General features: G+C 45.9%; 1 protein-coding gene across 2 annotated transcripts in view; it reads left to right on the top strand.

Moving 5' to 3' along the window:
• The first annotated feature begins 1,043 nt into the window (after positions 1-1,043).
• Positions 1,044-19,054, top strand: part of IPPK (inositol-pentakisphosphate 2-kinase) — a 325,056-nt gene continuing 307,045 nt past the window's right edge. For both annotated transcript variants that reach the window (XM_018561475.1, XM_018561474.1), the window contains exon 1: positions 1,044-1,170. In XM_018561475.1, coding sequence (XP_018416977.1) covers positions 1,090-1,170 — 81 coding nt within the window. In that variant the 5' untranslated portion in view covers positions 1,044-1,089. The remainder of the gene's footprint in view (positions 1,171-19,054) is intronic.

The following is a 19,054-nucleotide window of genomic DNA, read 5'->3' as shown; positions in this document are numbered from 1 at the left end:
AGGGTTTAGAAACCCTTTGAGCTATGTCCACTTTTTACCACAGTATGCAGGGCCGCCATCAGGGCGGTACGGCCGACACTCATGTAAGGGGCCAGGCAGCCTGTGGGGCCCTCTCGGGACCCCTAAATGAGTATCGGCCGACAGTGAGGGGAGAGGAGGCGGCCGGGCCCCTAGCAGCGCAGGGCCCCAGCGTTGCCGCTCCAGCGGCTTCCAAATAAGCTGGGGTTCGCTGCGCGTCTGAATGGTGACTGACCGGAAGTGACGTGACGTTAGTGCTGTGACGTCACTTCCGCCCAGTCAGATGGGAAAGGAGGCATGGGGTGCAGGTAAGAGGAGCTAGATGGGAGGGAGGGGGGTGCAGGTAAGAGGAGCTAGGTGGGAGGGAGGGGGATGCAGCCCAGCCCTGCCCAGCTGAGACCCCTTCAGAGCCCACCATAGACAGTCTCAGAATGGCGACAGGCGGGGGGGGGGGTCCCGGCCCAAAGCCGTGTAAGGGGCCCCAGAATTTCAGTATGCACCACACAGTGAGCCTCCTCTCCCCCCTCCCAAAGTCCCTTTTATGTATGTTCTAAAGTTGGGAGGTATAAATTATGAATATACACTAGTACTGATCCCTACACAATGTGTCAATAGTAGTTCTATTATTAGGCACACCCTGGCTGTCGCTTCTCATTTTAAGACTGTGGCGTTTTGTGGCAGAAAACAGCATTTTACCCTGCAGCAAGGTAAACATGTTGCCATTAACAACTTTTACCACGGAACTATATCACTCCCTCCAATGCTACACCACATGACACAACGCTTCCTCTCACGTGTTATGCGTCTCTATGACCGTAGCCGCTCTGTCTAAACTCTATGGTCATTAACTTTGTGCGCTCCAGCCAATTACATCATGGTTAACCCTATGAGTAGGCGTAGTTTAGAAAATGTGGGCGACCCGAAATGACGTAGAATGTAGTTTTGCCTGATTTGCAACTGGAGATTTCGCCTCAGAGATTGGGGCTGTAGTGCGGAGTGGTCGTATAGCATTCGCTTTACTTCGGGGCAACCGGTATCGTATTTCCTCCTTTCAAGCACTCTGCTCCGGTTATGGAAGCTGAGAAGATGGACGAGAATGAATGGGATTACCACGGAGAGGGGAACAAAAGCCTAATTGTTTCTCATAGTCAGGTAAAGAGGAACAGGTCTGCAGTACCTGGTCATAAAGCGAACAGGATGCTGTCAGTGTACAGTTTTTCTTTATGGTGATGGGAGGCCGCTGTTTATTTTGCAATAAACACATTCACGTGCGTATACTTAATCTTGAGAACTCTTACGTCTCTATGTAAGCTTTTTGTTGCTCTCTAGGCCTTTGTGAACATTTTCTGTCACATGAAGTGAGGGATGATCTGCCCAGCAGGAACCCAAAAAGCCATAACCTGACAAAGGTTCTTACCCATCTCCACTTTTTAATTGCTGTTCATGTTCCCAATTGATAAACTAGTGTCTTGGTAATAACTGTTGCTAGGGCAGGAGTTACGAGTATCTTAACCAGTGGGGGTATAGTGATGAATATAAACTTGACAGATGTTTGTTTGACTCCTTATTCAAAAGGTCTAAAATGGTCAAACAATGGGGGGATTTATGCATGCGTTTGTGACACAATTTTTTGCAAAATATCATGCTAACCAACAACAAAGTTTTTTTTTATTTTTTTTTTATCCCTATTAAATGCCTTTTTGAAGTGTTCTTGTGACAGATTCATGTTTGCGACTCACTGAACATGTTTTGCGACATTTCACCATTTCTCAACTGTACAGTAATTGCATTTGGGACATTAAAAACCCTCAACTGTCGCACATGTCCTCCTGGGCACTTCTTAAAGTATTGCAAAGATAACTCAACCTCATACCCTCCAACTCAGCTAAGTACTTAAGAGCTATTCAGATATCTAGGAGGTTCCCTGCAAGCTTCCTAGCAGAAAAAAATTGCCGTCTGGAGACGCCAACCCGCAGATGTAGCAGTGCCGTCCGTCCGTTTTTTTACTACGGGCGGACGGCAAGAGGTTAAAGACCATTCTCTTAATGAAGGCATATAACTATGAACCCTAAACTAGGATAATAAATCTGTCACTATATGAACTAGAAATCAGGGATTTAACAATTTAAATGACGCTGAGGAAACAAAATTGATAAATTCCCTCCAATGCTTTGTATGTAGTTTGTAGCAATGTGGACAGTTTACTATCACTGAGTAATGGAGATGATGAGGAAGAGGGAAAAAAGTTATGTTTAATGCTTTTGGGCAGTCATTTGGACATTTGTATTTGTGACAGTGTTCATACAGCAGGAACGGGGGTGTGTGTGTGTGTGACAGAGGGTCGGCTGTTGTGTGTCAGCGGTGGGTGAGGGAGATCAGGGGGTGGAAAATGTGGCGGCATAAAGATTTTTGCAGCACCGTGGAGATGACAGCGGGAATAGCAGGTGGTGAGCGTGAAGGGGCACCTTGCTGTTTCGCCCCTTGGAGTGTGTGTCTCACTGTTAAGGTTAGGAGGAGTTTAGAGCTACCTGGTCCAGGTTCTTGACGTTGTCAAGTACTATAGAGTTGACGTAATGATCAACCAAGATCAGGCTTTCGGGAGGAAAGTCCTGCAAGCTGTGGCCCCCCCCCCCCCCCCTCCCTAATTGGGAGTATGGTCCTCGCTTATTCTCTCTGATGCTGTCCTGGAAGGTGACTAGAGAAAATTAGAGTTGGGTACCTGGTAACTCTGTTGATAGGAACCTTCCAGGACAGCAACGATTCCCGCCCGATGTTGGAGAGTTTTTATATTGGAATATATTTATATAGTTAACAGTCTAACAGTGTTGTATCCTTCGGTTCTTATATTTTAACTGAGGGATGCAATGCATGTGATCCTTTTTTTTATTAGGTGTGGGTGATGTGTTTCCTGTTCCGTTGGGAGGAGACTATCTCTCTGATGCTGTCCTGGAAGGTTCCTAGAAACAGAGTTACCAGGTACCCAACTTAAATTTTTTTAAACTTTTATCACTTTCATTTTTACATTTTATTATCTTTTTTTTACTTTTTTATAACTTTTTTTCCACTTAATTTTATTCCTATCACAAGCTTAAAATCCCCTATGTGATAGTTTGGAGTTGACAGGTTCGCTTTATGGAACCTGTCACCTCCAACAAAGAACAGATGTTCTGTGCAGTTCCTTGACAGCTGAGACAGGTAGCGCTCCGGTTGTGGTGAGCTCATGTGCCGTGGTCATGGGTCCCCCAGCGGAGCTGGGACCCCTATAACCACAGCGGGGGGGGAGGAAGGTTAGAGGACAATATCGACGATTTAATAAAAGTGATCTGCTCAGATCACTTGTATAAAAACGAACAGCTGCTCCCCACTGTACATTTAGCTCTGCTTATCTGGAGCAGGGCTAAATGTACAAAAAAACTACTTGCTCGAAACTGCATGTCCCGGGCGTCGGGCGATAGGAATTCCACACCCGTTATGTATTTTATTTTAAATTAAGGATGGTATGTATTTAATTTTTTTTAAATCCAATTAATCGAAGAAATAATCGGCCGACTTATCGATTTGATAAAAATAATCATTAGTTGCAGCCCTTGGGCCAGCTTTCAGTGGGCGATTCCATTTTTCCAAATTACTTGGGGAAAGCGAACTTACCCTTTAATGTGTATTGTGCATGTTATAGAGTGCCTACCACAATATGGCACACAGTGGACTGGGGGCAGCGTGCACACACAATGCCCTACACATCCGTTTATTTGCACGCAGATGGCGAGGGGGTGGGGTTGGTTTTTATTTTAACTTGTATTTATTTTACATTTTTTTTAAACCTTTTATTTTTTATTTTTTATTGATCACTTTTTTTTGGACTTAACTTTATTGATATCACACAGGGGCTAACGAGCCCTATCATTCAGAGGTGACAGGCTCTTTATGAAGCCTGCCCTCCAGTACAGAAAATCCAGAATTACATTGTGCTGGGTTTTCTTTACACTTCTACATGTGACAACTGACGCAGAAAGCGCTGTGAATCAGAGGAGATCAGAGAACGGACGTCCCCTACGTCGGACGATAGGAATTCTGCACCCCTTAGCCTGCATTGCATGGACAGCACAGAGACCCAGTGATGTAATTAGCATGTTGATGAGGGGGATAGGAAGCAGGGAAGGAAACCTATAAGCAGAATAAAGTTGATTTTATAACTAAAGATGCTTGGCTCATCTTCCTGACTACTGCAGTTCTGTGGATTTTCTTCTACAAAAGTAGCAGGTGTAGCTAGTGTTGTGACAAAGTCTTCTGACACCTCAAGGCCAAAGTGTGCCCAGTACAGTGTTGTTGATTTTTTTTTTTTTGGGACAGTTGACATCACCCAGTGTCTTACAGTACCGTGGCATGAACACACTATATTGCATAATCAAAGCCTCCCTGCATTTTGTGGCATGAAGGGGTGTGCACTGCAAGATCTTTTTGCGATCGCACCACACTGGAACACAGGGCATTGGAATGCACTGGATGGTGTGAATGGGCCTTTACAGTTCCCAGCACATATTTCTCTACACATGCTGTGAAATCTTTTATTCAAACTAGAAAACACTGTATTCCTGTATATAAACAATGCATTATATTCTTGTTAAAATACTACTGTAAGAATATTAATTTATATTCCTGCTGTATGTGCCAGAGGTGTGCAGGGCAGCATAGTTTGCTGTCTTTGATGCAAGTAGACTGGCAGACGGCATGATGCAATCATTTTTAAATACCCAGGGCAAGAATGGTAATTCGTGATACACTTCAGTAAATGGTGAGTGTGAAGATGCTGGGTAGGGGATCACAAGGCTACCTCATTTTTTTTTTTTGCAAGCCCAGCCATTGTTGTTTTTCTGTTTTTAAGCCTTTCGATGCCAAGGTGCTTTTTTGTTTTAGTCCAGATTTTAGGCCTGTAAAATTACTTAAACCCCTGAGTTTCTTATTGTCCTCTTTATCCGATCCATTCTCGTTGGATGAACTAAAAGTCCGGGACCGCATGGATTATCGGCTTCTTTTTACAAGCAGTTCAAACAGGACCACTCTCTGTGCAACCTTTAACGCTATATCTGATTTAATGCACTTTTCCGAAACAGTCCCAGGAGGCACATATTACTTTAATCCCAAAAGAACACATGGACCCCAAACAGTGCGCTGGCTATAGGACCATCTGTTTGGTCAACGTTGATTTGAAGAATATGCCAAATTGCTTGCTAATCCGATTCATCCCCTGATCCCCTAAGTTATTCACCTGGAACAAGTGGGGTTTGTTCCTAGGCACTGGACATCATCTCTTGCGCTATGTCTGTAAGTTCCTCAGTCAGACTTTGCTATGACATTTTGACTAAACTCAAGTCCCCGGGGAGCGAATCTCTTCCTTGGCTCCAACCAAAAGAGAGACCTGCTTGCAATACTTTTCCTATCTTAACTCCTGCTTTTCTGGAAGTGTGGGACCATTGGATCTGGAATCTTAATATTTAATTTATAAGATTAATCTCTTCCTTGGCTCCAACCAAAAGAGAGACCTGCTTGCAATACTTTTCCTATCTTAACTCCTGCTTTTCTGGAAGTGTGGGACCATTGGATCTGGAATCTTAATATTTAATTTATACATAGGTCCTATGACCCTCATCTTGGGAAATGTAGACTCCCCTCTAGGCATGGAAACCACCCTTTTTCTGTGTTGGCACCTTGGGGAACCTACTCCAAAATCCTTGGGTCTCCCCTCGCAGGGCCTCAAACATCTTGTGGACTTGGCTCCTTTGACTGGCTCTCACCGCAGCCAATGGCTCCCTTACCTTCAACTCAGACACTTCTATTCTCATCTTATTCCCCTTGGGTTCTCTCCCGAGACCACTAATTCCTATTGAAGACTTCTGTTAGAATAGCAGTGATAGGTCTCACATTATTTCACATTTCTATGCTGTCGCTTTGTCTCATGCATACCTCACTTGACCTTAATTTCTGGGGGATTGGCAGAGAGAGCTGGGACCTCTGATTGGGATAAGGCTTTTTTCCTGACGTTTAAAACTAGTTTTGACTGTCTGACTTGGGAATGGAATTATAAGATTCTTACTAGAGGGTATCCATGTCTGACTGTTGGCGCTGTGGTGATGGAGTGGGTTCCATGCTCCACATCTGATGGATGGTAGTTGCCTGTGAGGATACTGGCACACTGTTTTATAAATCTGTGAAAAAGTCACATAATATAAATTGCCGAGACCCCTGAAGTGGCCCACTTGTCTATTATCCTAGGTTCTCTGCAAATGTTTAAATGTGTGCCAACAAGATTTCTCTCATCAGCAAGTGCCCTTATTTCCAGATTATGGGGATTCCCCCGGGGGCCCTCATTAAAGGATAGGATAGCGGAGGTGAATCATCATGTGTATGAAGAAACTTTCAGCCAGTTTATCTGATTCCAACTCCACTTTTGTGGCTATTTGGGGAGTGTGTATGAAGTTCCGTTATTCACCAAAGTTCGACACCTATGTTTGATTAATGCTTAACCCTTTTGCTGCCAGAGCTTACAGCAGAACTGTTCCCCAGACTGTCCCCTTCAAATTAATAGCTGTCATCAGCGGCTCACAAGCCGCTGATGACTGCCATTAGCCAAAATATCGGTCGCCCCCTCCGCTGCGGCCGGCCGCCGGCATCTGGAGTCTCTCATCCCTGCCTAGAGCCGCTCCAAGCAGGGATGAGAGACTACATGGATCCCCGCTGCTGTCCCCCGCTTGTAGGGTCTGTGGCAGCGGGGATCCGAAGTAAAATCACCGGCGGGGGTGGATGGGGGTTGGGGGAGCGAGTGGCGGCTGGCCGCAATTCAGGATGGCCGAGCGGCATAGTGATCGGAGCCGCTGTCATCCTGTCAGTTTTTGGATGACAGTGGCTCTGTAGCGTGGCCGAGCGGGGGATCGTTAAATATCATTGATATTTAACGATCCCTCTGTGCAGAGCAAACACCGGAGTGATCGTCTGATCACCCCAGTGTTTGTAAATAACTGGGGGACACATAGTACTATGTTGCAATTGTGTGTAAAATCTGCGCTTTTGGTGTTTTCCTTCCTTTCAATGCAATGTGTCAGCAGCAGTGAAAACAAGTGAATCCTAAAGAGACCAGGTTAATTTATGGTGCACAGATCCCAAATCTCTGGGAGGCACCCCGTAAAAAACATAAAAGAAAGGAGAAGAGATGGGGGTTTTTTGGCTAGCAGAGTGACAAATTCAATAGACTTCACGCCATAAGTAGATATAAAAATGCAAAATTTATTTGACAAGTTTGACAAAACATCTTGTTAAAACAAAAGAGCACATTGGATTCAATAAATTAAAAAAATCAAGAGAACTCGCCCTTGAAAAGATACCTTCCAAAACCCCACCTTGGAGTCCCACAAAGGTTCAGATATGCAGAAACAAAAACAAAATATATGTGTAAATGCAGGTACAGTAGTAGAATCAGTACATCATCAATAGTAGATCATTCAAGGGGGAAAAATACCTTTTTTGAGTGGAACAGACAGGGTGGGTATGGGGGGTGGTAATGACCAGGGGAGTCACGCGATGCTGGTGAGGCCCGACGCGTTTCGTGTCGAAAGGCGCTTCTTCAGGAGCAGGAGGTGGTCTACAGAGGCATATAGAAATAATCATGTGAATATTTGCACATTTAAACCAATGCATTTGGGCCAAAATGGGCCCAGAAAAGATGTCAGCTGATCTTACCCTCACAGTGCGTACTCAGCGGATGCCCAGCACAAGCCAACAGCAATAGGATGGAAAAGGCACGTAGTCCTAGGGTAGAGGGTGATGTAGGCGCATCAGGGATGTCTATAGACACTGGGGGTCATCAAATGAGAAATTACTGTATGAACATAGTTGAAAAGATTGGACTAGAGTATTAGTACGATCTAGTGGATAATGGTCAATGGTTCTACCTTCAAAACTATATTGCCCATAATTTAATTTAATTTTTTGCAAGAAATTGTCTCTAAGCAACTATGCAGAGACTAAAGTAATTGGCAAAATAATTAGTATAGTTTGTATGAGATCCTATGTCTCATGTAAAAGGTATAATAGATATAAAAGAGAGTGTGGGAGATAGGGGCCACCACAAATATATCCAGTTGATGTATAGAGACTTGTAAGGACTTTGAGCTTACCTCGCAGAGAAACCAGCAAAAAAATTGTTTTTAAAACAAGATCTCAAAAGCAGATATCAAGACAGACTGATGGCAGTTCTCTACCAGCACAAAACCGCCGATGCTTGTGTAGCCGTCTCCAGCCAAGCACTGTGAGCATCTGCGGTTTCGTGCGAGCATATAAAGGGCGGCGTCTGACGTAGATAGTCGGCTAACTAGCTAGGGAAACCCAGCATCTATATCAATGATACATCTTGATATACAGAGTTGCACTATGCTGTATGCCTTTGATACATTAAGATATACCATGTTGTCATTTATTTCCCCTTTATTTATGCCTTATGTACTGCAAATTGTTATGTACCTATGAGTCCAAAATCGCCAGGTTTATTACTTATTTGTCATCTGTTATCCACCTCTTTTATGGCAACTAATTTTCTATACCGCTATGATATATAACTACATGTGTTAAACCGATGCTTGGATTTGGCTGTTTCTTCCCCCTATCAATGCGTCCTCATCTCTGTATGCCTAGCCTCAATGTGGAAGTTTCCCTTTTCTGCATCACCACTGCATGCTTTCAGTCTCTATCACGTGCGGGCATGGCCGTTCTAATTCTGAACGTCCGGCTGCGTCCACCCCCGACCTCCCTGCCATCCTTAGCGGCTACTCGGTACATTCCGGTTAGTGATCACACTCCACCCACCGGCCGCCCATTGGCTGGCTTCACCGCCCACTTCGTTACCGCCCACTTACTACTCATTGGCTAGAGGCTGGGTTTCCCTAGCTAGTCAGCTGACTATCTACGTCAGACACTGCCCTTTATATGCTCGCACGAAACCGCCGATGCTCACAGTGCTTGGCTGGAGACGGCCACACAAGCATCGGCGGTTTTGTGCTGGTAGAGAACTGCCATCAGTCTGTCTTGCTATCTGCTTTTGAGATCTTGTTTTAAAAACAATTTTTTTGCTGGTTTCTCTACGAGGTAAGCTCAAAGTCCTTACAAGTCTCTATACATCAACTGGATATATTTGTGGTGGCCCCTATCTCCCACACTCTCTTTTATATCTATTATACCTTTTACATGAGACATAGGATATCATACATTCAAACTATACTCCTTATTTTGCCAATTACTTTAGTCTCTGCATAGTTGCTTAGAGACAATTTCTTGCAAAAAATTAAATTAAATTATGGGCAATATAGTTTTGAAGGTAGAACCATTGACCATTATCCACTAGATCGTACTAATACTCTAGTCCAATCTTTTCAACTATGTTCATACAGTAATTTCTCATTTGATGACCCCCAGTGTCTATAGACATCCCTGATGCGCCTACATCACCCTCTACCCTAGGACTACGTGCCTTTCCCATCCTATTGCTGTTGGCTTGTGCTGGGCATCCGCTGAGTACGCACTGTGAGGGTAAGATCAGCTGACATCTTTTCTGGGCCCATTTTGGCCCAAATGCATTGGTTTAAATGTGCAAATATTCACATGATTATTTCTATATGCCTCTGTAGACCACCTCCTGCTCCTGAAGAAGCGATTTTTAGGCGCGAAACACGTCGGGCCTCACCAGCATTGCGTGACTCCCCTGGTCATTACCACCCCCATACCCACCCTGTCTGTTCCACTCAAAAAAGGTCTTTTTCCCCCTTGAATGATCTACTATTTATGATGTACTGATTCTACTACTGTACCTGCATTTACACATATATTTTGTTTTTGTTTCTGCATATCTGAACCTTTGTGGGACTCCAAGGTGGGGTTTTGGAAGGTATCTTTTCAAGGGCGAGTTCTCTTGATTTTTTTAATTTATTGAATCCAATGTGTTCTTTTGTTTTAACAAGATGTTTTGTCAAATACATTTTGCATTTTTATATCTACTTATGGCGTGAAGTCCATTGGATTTGTCTCTCTGCTAGCCAAAAAAACCCCATCTCTTCTTTCTTTTATGTTTTTTACAAGTGAATCCTAAAGTCACTATTTAAAATCTCAAAACAAGGTCACTGTGCTAAAAAACTTATAACTCATACATAAATATACAAAAACAATAAAGTGCCTAGTGATAGCCCCAACATAATATGCAACCTCCCCTATGGTTAAATTCAATAAATCTCAAAAATGCATGTGCGATATGTTGTGATCCAGATCACATGTGCAACTCCACAAATTGGTCTAAAAAAACCCCAAAACTCTTAACCCCTTCATGACTGAGGCCTTTTTTTCATTTTTTTGTACCCATGTTGCGGGGGACTTTTAAAACATTTTTTTTATTATTATTAGATTTCTTTTAATTTAAAAAACTTTTTTTTTTTTTTAACTTTACTATGACTGCTATCACATGGGGGGGCTTACAAGCCCCCCCATGTGATAGCAGATGGTGGTGACAGGTACTCTTTAAGGTGATGCTGGGGGTCCAAAAGACCCCCAGTGTCACCTTTACACTGGAAATAAGCTATTGAAGTGCAGATCGCACTTCAATAGCTTATAGCTGGGCTCCAGGAGCCCAGAACTGACAGCCCAGGGACCGGAAGTGATGCAATCTGCATCGCTCCCGGTCCCATAGAACGGGGAGGGGATCGATGAACGGAAGTTCGTCGACCTCCTCCCCAGCTCCCTGCGGACACCAAGATCGCCGGTCCCGGGCCCGTAGGAGGGGCAACGGAGCCCTGAAGCACGGCGGGGTTGTCCGGGGGGGTGGGGGGTGTGGCCCCTTCTTCGGGACGCAGAAGCGATCTGGCGACAGGTAAGTCGCCAGGATCGCTTCTGTTGTAAAGCCGACAGTCGGCTCTACAAGTTTAAACAGAGTCCCGGCGGCAAAAGTCACCGGGAGTCTGTTTAAACAGCCCCGATGCTGACGTCGTCAGTCACGAAGGGGTTAAGAGGATATGTCAGGGGGGCGTGGCTTGGATATGGCCGGGTGAAGACGCTCACGCGCTGAGCTCCCGGGCCGCAAAGTAACTTATGGTCAATGAACGACCCGACGATACCGCACTGACACCCGCTGACGCCACCGCAAGATGCCACCGAAAAAGAAGCCAGAGGGGAACCTGTCAGCACGGCCGGACACCGCCATCGACCGTCTCTTGAAGTCTGCACATCCGCCGGCTCCGGTCCCAGAAGGCCCAGCAGGCTCTTCTATGATGGCGCCCGCAGCGCACGCCACAGGCCAGCAACCCCCAGAGACGCCTGGCAGCTCTGTCCCACGATGTCCAGCCTCTGAGGTAGGAGCAAATACGCTGCCTCCCTGCTCCCCGCTCAGTGATCTCTCTCCAGGGCTGAACCACTCGTTCATCCCCTCCCCATCACTAGACTCTGAGGACAGTGACACTGGGCCCTATTATCAGGATTTGGCAGATCTCACCCCCAATATGCCTGCCACACATCTCGGGGGATTCAGTTGGGCCACCTGCATCACCTACATGCTCTACGCCGGTGGTGCTGCTGCAACCAATACAGCCTCCCTCTCTCCCCTCTGATCCAATGGCTGCGGCTACGCCGGGTGAAAGGGCACTATGGCACCTAATTAAATCGCTACCGTCCCGGTCAGATTTTGAGACCTTTGCTAACGGAATGGAGACAGCTCTGAGAAAGGACATCTCCGTGATCCGCAACCAGGTGACGGCTATAGATTCCAGAGTGTCCGCGGTGGAACAGGAGAATATGTCCCTGCGCCAAACCATATTGACCACTGATCATACTCAAACCACAATGGCTGCACGTATTACCCACCTGCATCTACTTGTTGATGACCTGGAAAACCGCAACCGTAGACAGAATATTCGCATAAAGGGCATCCCGGAAGCCACAAACCCCGCTGACCTACGCCCCACAGTCGTGGGTATTTTCAACCTTCTCCTGGACCGCCCGGCGGATTCGGACATAGCTATCGACCGCGTACACAGGACCCTCGGCCCGCGGACCCCCGATGCAAAGCAACCGAGAGATGTGATCGCCGTCTGCACTCGTACACCACGAAAGAAGAGATTCTTCAAAAAGCATGGCGAAGGGGGCCCTTTGAATTTGATGGGGCCCTTATCCACCTGTACCCTGATGTTTCCCGCAAGACCCTGCAGATGCGACGAGTACTGAAACCACTGCTCGATGCTCTGAGAGACCGGGGACTTGCATACAGATGGGGCCATCCGTTTCACCTGATTGTTCGCAAAGGTAACTCTCTCTTCTTTCTACGGAATCACTCAGATGTGCTTGCTCTCTGTGAGTTCGCGGATGTGCCACTGATCTCCATCCCGGATTGGCTGGAGGAACCGCCGACCCCTGCTCCCCCCCCCTCGTGGTCCTCGTCTGCGGCGAGGGGACAGACCCAGACGGGACTCCAGACCATCGGCTCCTACTCCGCAGGCACCGAAAAACCTGATGTGGGACTCGTTTTGTGCGGTGATATTATTGTTATCTACTGTTTTTTTTTGTTTTTCTTTCTTTTCATGCCTGACTAAGTTTACCCAGTTTTGTAATGTGTATCTACATGCTAATGTCCAGTAAATGGGCCACCCGCTAATGGGAGATCCCACTGACCCTGCCCTCCTCCTTCATGCCTCCCTTGCTGCTAGGTTTCCGTTATTGGGACCCGGTGGGGGGCCTGGAGGGGAGGACATGGGCCTGACATCATTTCTAGATGGGTTTTTGCAATTACCGTTATGTTACATTGTTGATGTTATATATCCCAAGGGTTGATGATGCATCCGTAATCCTCCTATGATGTAAACTTGACACTGGGCAGCTTGGGCATGAAAATAGCTATAGGACGTGGCCCGCGGGGACACGGGCCGACTGACTCCCACATCAACCGCCTTCCTGGGCTCTCTCAGACCCCTTAGAGAGCTATTCGGACTAAATCTGAAGGTTGGTGATTCTTTCGGCCCGGTATTGTTTCCTCCCCGCCTTACTTCAACATCCTCTGGCCGGTCCTACTATCTTTTCTATACAAAAATACTATACGTTGTGTGGTATGTCCCCCTCTCCATCCCCTCAAACACCTATTCTGGGCCATCCTGGGTTCACCCCGGGATTCACGGATAAACATTTCCGGGCATGGTCAATGGCTGGTGGAAAGATCCTTCTGTACTCAAGAGAATTTCAGGTCCCTAACCTTAACCCATGGCGGCACCTACAGCTTTCATACTTTCTAAAATCCTTACCCAGCGTGACACTATTTGTCCGGGAGACCACTCCCTTTGAGGAGCTGTGCGAGGGCGAAGGCGTGGTCCGGGGGACTCTCTCGGTGGCTTATAAAATACTGCTACAGGCAGTGTCCACTGCAGACTTACCCTTCATAGGCAAGTGGGAAAGAGATCTACAGAGGACATTTACTGTCGCCCAAATAGACAGAATTTTGCTTTTTGCTCATAAAGCATCCATATGTAACAAGTATCAGGAGATCACGTATAAGGTCATGACGCGTTGGTACAGGACGCCTTCTGTACTCTCCAAAATGTTTCCACAACAAGCAGATATTTGTTGGCGCTGTTTGTTGCATAAAGGCACCTTATTTCATATCTTCTGGAACTGCCCACAACTTGTTCCTTTTTGGAACCAAGTACTGGGCCTTGTTGAACAACTGACGGGCATCACCCTCGCCGATGACCCTGCGGCGGTCCTCCTGAATCTGACTCCAATGTCCGGAAATCGCTACTGAGACATTTGCTGAGTGCAGCACGTGCCTGTGTCCCCAGTATGTGGAAGCAATCAGCGCCTCCTACAGTTGCTCAATGGTTGGCCAGAGTGTCTGAGATCAGGGACATGGAGAACCTTACGGCTGCGCTGAGGGACACGACTGGGTCATTCTCACATACATGGTTCTACTGGGACCAATTTGTAGACTCCCCGGATTACACAACGCTCCTTTAGTGCCGTGTCAGCTGCTGGGCTCCGCTGTCCCCGGGGGGTGATGAGCTTCTTTTCTCTATATTCCTTTTCTTTGACATACTTGTCTATGACCTTTTTCTTCTTCCTCCTTCCACTCTTCTTCCTTGGCTGCTTTCTCGTGTTTTACTACTAACACTACTCGTTAGATCTTCTGTTACTCTTTGTGTGTTTATAAAACTTGAAAATCTCCACTGATGTACGGGCGCAATGATGTGTACTGTAGACCTGGGACCACACGAGGCAGACTGTGATGTGCGATAACTTCCTATAGTTTCACTGCTTATTCTGCTTATGGAACCTATTGTGTCTTGGTACATGTACAAACGCTATCCATAGAGTTTATATTTTTATTCTTGTACTGCCTGTATGTCAGAGGTCTTTAAAATAAAGAATTTGAAAAAAAAAAGAGGATATGTCAGCCAGGGGTGTATCTACTGCAAGGCAAATTAGGCATTTGCCTAGGGCAGCACTTTCCAGGGGGGCGCCAAAAAATGCTGCCCCCAAACCAGTTAGGTAGAAAAAAAAATACAATTTATATTATAAATTACTGCCTGGACCTGGTGCTTTTTTGACAAGGGGACCAACATGTCCACCTATGCCGCCTACTCCAACATATATGTCGGCTGCAGCTCCTTCCTCTTCTTGGTCAACATGCTGTGCAATGTATTGGTGTGTGTGGCTTCATCCGGATGCACTGGCAGTTCATGTGCCGAACCTTCCTGGGAAACCAGCACCCAAATCTCTGACTTCTGGCAGCGGAGGAGCTTCCCCAGGACCCCAGGGCTGAGATCCAGATGGTCATTGTGCTCATTGGCACCTACGTGGTGGTGAGTCCGGGGGTTATGTCTCTAGGGCAAGCTACAGAGCGCAGCAACCAAAGCAGAAGATTGGTAACTGCAGAATTAGAGGGCCCAGCATATTAAGGCAGAAGATCGGTGTTGCAGATGCAGAACTAGAGACTAGCATGGCAGGGCAGGAGACAATGGTTATTGTAGCTGCAGAACTAGGGAGGCCATCAAGCCAAAGCCAGGAATGGACAAGGTGACTATTGCAAAGGTAGGACTAGAGCGTCCCGCTACGTTGATGGCGCAGTCTGTCAGAATCTAGATACACCGTGTGCGCTGTATCCCGCGACTGACAGGTTATGCTAAATGTCTTAAACAGGAAGGGGTGGGACTAATTTAGATTATGGATGGGGGGCTGCTCGGGTTTAGTCTTGCCTAGGGCAGCACAAAATCAAAATACACCACTGATGTCAGCAATATGTAAGGTGCAAATGTTCAACATTCCAAAAAGGTATTTCTTAGTGTGATATCCTTTTAGTGTTTCTGTGTAATCCATATACTCACTAGACTCCTTTTTGACCACTATTAAATGGTCAAACTGCACTCAGATTCAAATCCTTAGCGACTTCAGTCTTCATGACGAAACATGTCAAGGAGGAGTTAACACGCTGATGTCATCAAGCTGATCACTGTGGGAGAAGCTGTTTGCCAGTGGAGGAATTATACAGCTCTGCCTATTAAACCTTGAATGGGAAATGTGCAGAGTAGAGCTGCAGCTATTATTTTCAAAATCGATTAGTTAGCTGATTATTAAGTTCGATTTAATCGGATAAAAAAATCAAATCAAATACATTTTTAAAAATGGCTCCAGTGATGGGACTACTAGTTTGTATTGAGATTGTAGTCCATCAAAGGAGCAAGCTTGGAGCGGTGGAAGTAAAAAAAAGAAAAACAAAAAAGTTACCGCACACTTACTACTCATTGGCTAGAGGCTGGGTTTCCCTAGCTAGTCAGCTGACTATCTATGTCAGACGCCGCCCTTTATATGCTCGCACGAAACCGCCGATGCTCACAGTGCTTGGCTGGAGACGGCCACACAAGCATCGGTGGTTTTGTGCTGGTAGAGAACTGCCATCAGTCTATCTTGATATCTGCTTTTGAGATCTTGTTTTAAAAACAAATTTTTTGCTGGTTTCTCTGCGAGGTAAGCTCAAAGTCCTTACAAGTCTCTATACATCAACTGGATATATTTGTGGTGGCCCCTATCTCCCACACTCTCTTTTATATCTATTATACCTTTTACATGAGACATAGGATCTCATACATTCAAACTATACTCCTTATTATTTTGCCAATTACTTTAGTCTCTGCATAGTTGCTTAGAGACAATTTCTTGCAAAAAATTAAATTAAATTATGGGCAATATAGTTTTGAAGGTAGAACCATTGACCATCATTATTATTATTATTATTATTATTATTATGGTGTGCAATATAGTGAAATGGAAGTGTAAAATGATACAGCAATGAATGCAGAATGGCACCGGCTATAGAGAAATACAACAAATCCCAGCAATAGTACATTATAGCTGGTGGTATTCTGCATTGCGCTGTATAATGTACCATTGCTGGGTTTTGTACTCTTCTATAGCAGGTGGTATTCCGCATTGCGCTGTATAATGTATTATTGCTGGGATTTGTATTCCTCTATAGCTGATGGTACATTGCTCTATATAATACAGAGCACCATGTACCATCAGCTATAGAGGAATACAAATCCCAACAATACATTAGAGCACCATGTGTGGGAAAGTGCAGGCTTACCTGAGCAGTCTTCCAGCAACTTGTTTCTGAGATCGGGCCTGTCTATCGGCGGCTGTCATCCGGCCACACCAGCTCTTCCTTACTTCTTCTCCCTGAGTTCCTGTGCCGATCGTGGATGTGGGCGGGCAGTAAGCGTGAGGCGGGGAGGAGGTGCAGCGTGTGGAGCGTTGATGTCTGGCAGCGGCGAGCGTGAGGTGGGGAGGAAGTGGGGCGCACAGCGTGTGTGGAGCCGTGAACAGGGGCAACCAATCGGAAGCCGATTAATCGATGATTGAAAAAGTTGACAACTTTTTCTATAATCGATTATGTTGATTAGTTGTTGCAACCCTAGTGCAGAGGAGGCTAATATTGGCCATTTAGAAGGTGGATTGACAGGAATTGGAACAACTTGAACCCACCAACAGTTTTTAGGAAAAAAAAAAACCCCCAGCAAACTGAAAGGAGATATTAAGTGCAAAGGAGGTTGCCATCAGCTGTCCAGGGAGAGCGGCTCGCTAAGGATTTGAATCTGAGTGCATTTTGACCATTTATAGTGGTCAAAGGAGTCTGGTGAGTGTATTGATTACACAAACAGCCGAAGGATCAGCCGAAGCTACGGCTAGATCCGGCCACGGCTAGAAGATACGGCCGAAGGGCAGCTTTGTGGATAACCCCCATAGAAATTGTTCTCAATTTCTTTTTCTATTTCAAAAGGGAAATGTCAGAAACATACACATTTTGTGGTGTATGCCATGCACATGCGCTGCAGTGCGTTCTTAGAACGCATTGCAGTGCATGATTTTTGTTATTTTTCTTTTTAAAAAACATTAAATTAACTGTGGCAGCGCATGGCAAAGCTTTGTGACGCATTGTCATGCGTTGTGATACCTTGTGTTGTAATTAAATATACACCTTTTATCATTTTATCACAACACCAACACAGCGTAAAAACAATTTTTAACATAAGTCGCTTATTTACCGTTTTGCGTACCTTCATTTTTTTACCTTTTTCGCAAAAAGGCGCAATTTCAAATTTGCTAATATTTGTTATTTATTAACTCAATACAGTTTTATCTTTTAGATTTAGTCAGATTTTTTTTTTGTGCACTGGTACTGGTTTTAGGGCTTTATCAATTAAATTGTGTACATTTGCGCAATTATCGCATGGCCAACAAATTTAGTAGCACCATTTTTTATTCTACCGGGCCTGCGCTTTCAGAAAATATATGGTTTGGGGGGTCTTTTACAAATGCTAGCAACGCAGCAGTTGAAAATCAAATCAATGTGAAAAATTGCCAGCATCTGGAGCCTCTCCTCTCTGCCTGGGGCCGCTCAAGGCAGGGATCTGTGACTCTATGGATCCACGCTGCTGTCCCCTGCTTGTATGGGCTGTGGCAGCGGGGATCAAAAAAAAATCTCCAGTGGGGGGTGGAGGGGCAAGCGTCGGCTGGCGGGTAGATGCCACAAGTTTCAGGATGGCTGAGCGGTGAGGAGAATGCCATCCTGTCAGTTTCCGGATGACAGCGGCTCTGTGCGTGGCCGAACGGAGGATCGATAAATATCATTGATATTTACCGATCCTCTGTACAGCACAAACACAGGAGTGTGATCACTCCAGTGTTTGTAAATAACTGGGGACACATAGGGGGTTATTCACAAATAAGGCAGCCGTGTGAATGACCGACCCGAAGTGAAGTGAGCCAAACGCTGTTCGTGTATTCACTTCAGGCTTGTGCAGCTGATTTTCAGCCGTACACCGACTGAAATCAGCTGTACATCGGCTTGCTGCGGCTAGGTTTGGTCGACCGAACGTGCTCCGCATGTTCGGCCGTCCCGAAGTGCAGAAGGAGTTTGACTCCGCTAATCCAACATCTGCATCGGCTTAGCCGAACCTCCGGCAGGCTATTTGCTGCTGTTCGGCCTATTCTCATAGGGGCATTCGGCTCAGCTATTCTGCTCGGTACCTCTGTGGTACCGAGCAGAATAGAAAAAGGAGAAAATTATTGGGCAGAGCTAGCAGTGACAGCTAGCTCCGCCCAACTGTTTTCTATTGGACGGGACCAGCTGTCATTACAATGAGAGCTTGTCGGAGCCGGCGGTGATATCAAAGCCAGCTCCGACAAGCTCTCATGACAGTTCAACGTCCCCTGGCCACTAGGTAACCAGGAGATGCTGAACTGTTATTACACACTGAGGATCCGGCGGAGCCGCCGTGATATCATGGCGGCTCCAACGGGTTCTCAGTGTAATGACAGATCAGCGTCCCTGGTAACCATCTGACTCTGCATGCCTTCGGCTCGACTGAGCTGCTCGGCCAACTTCGGGAGCTGTACGGGCTATAGTGAATAGCCCGTACAGCAGCCCTTCGGTTCTACTGAACTGAAGGGGTCCTGGGGCCGAAGCTAGCCG

Source organism: Nanorana parkeri, unplaced genomic scaffold, assembly GCF_000935625.1.
Source record: "Nanorana parkeri isolate BGI_ZX_2015 unplaced genomic scaffold, ASM93562v1 scaffold526, whole genome shotgun sequence".
NCBI lineage: Eukaryota > Metazoa > Chordata > Amphibia > Anura > Dicroglossidae > Nanorana > Nanorana parkeri.
The sequence above is the reverse complement of the archived record's forward strand: the minus strand, read 5'-3'. Positions and strand labels throughout refer to the sequence as shown.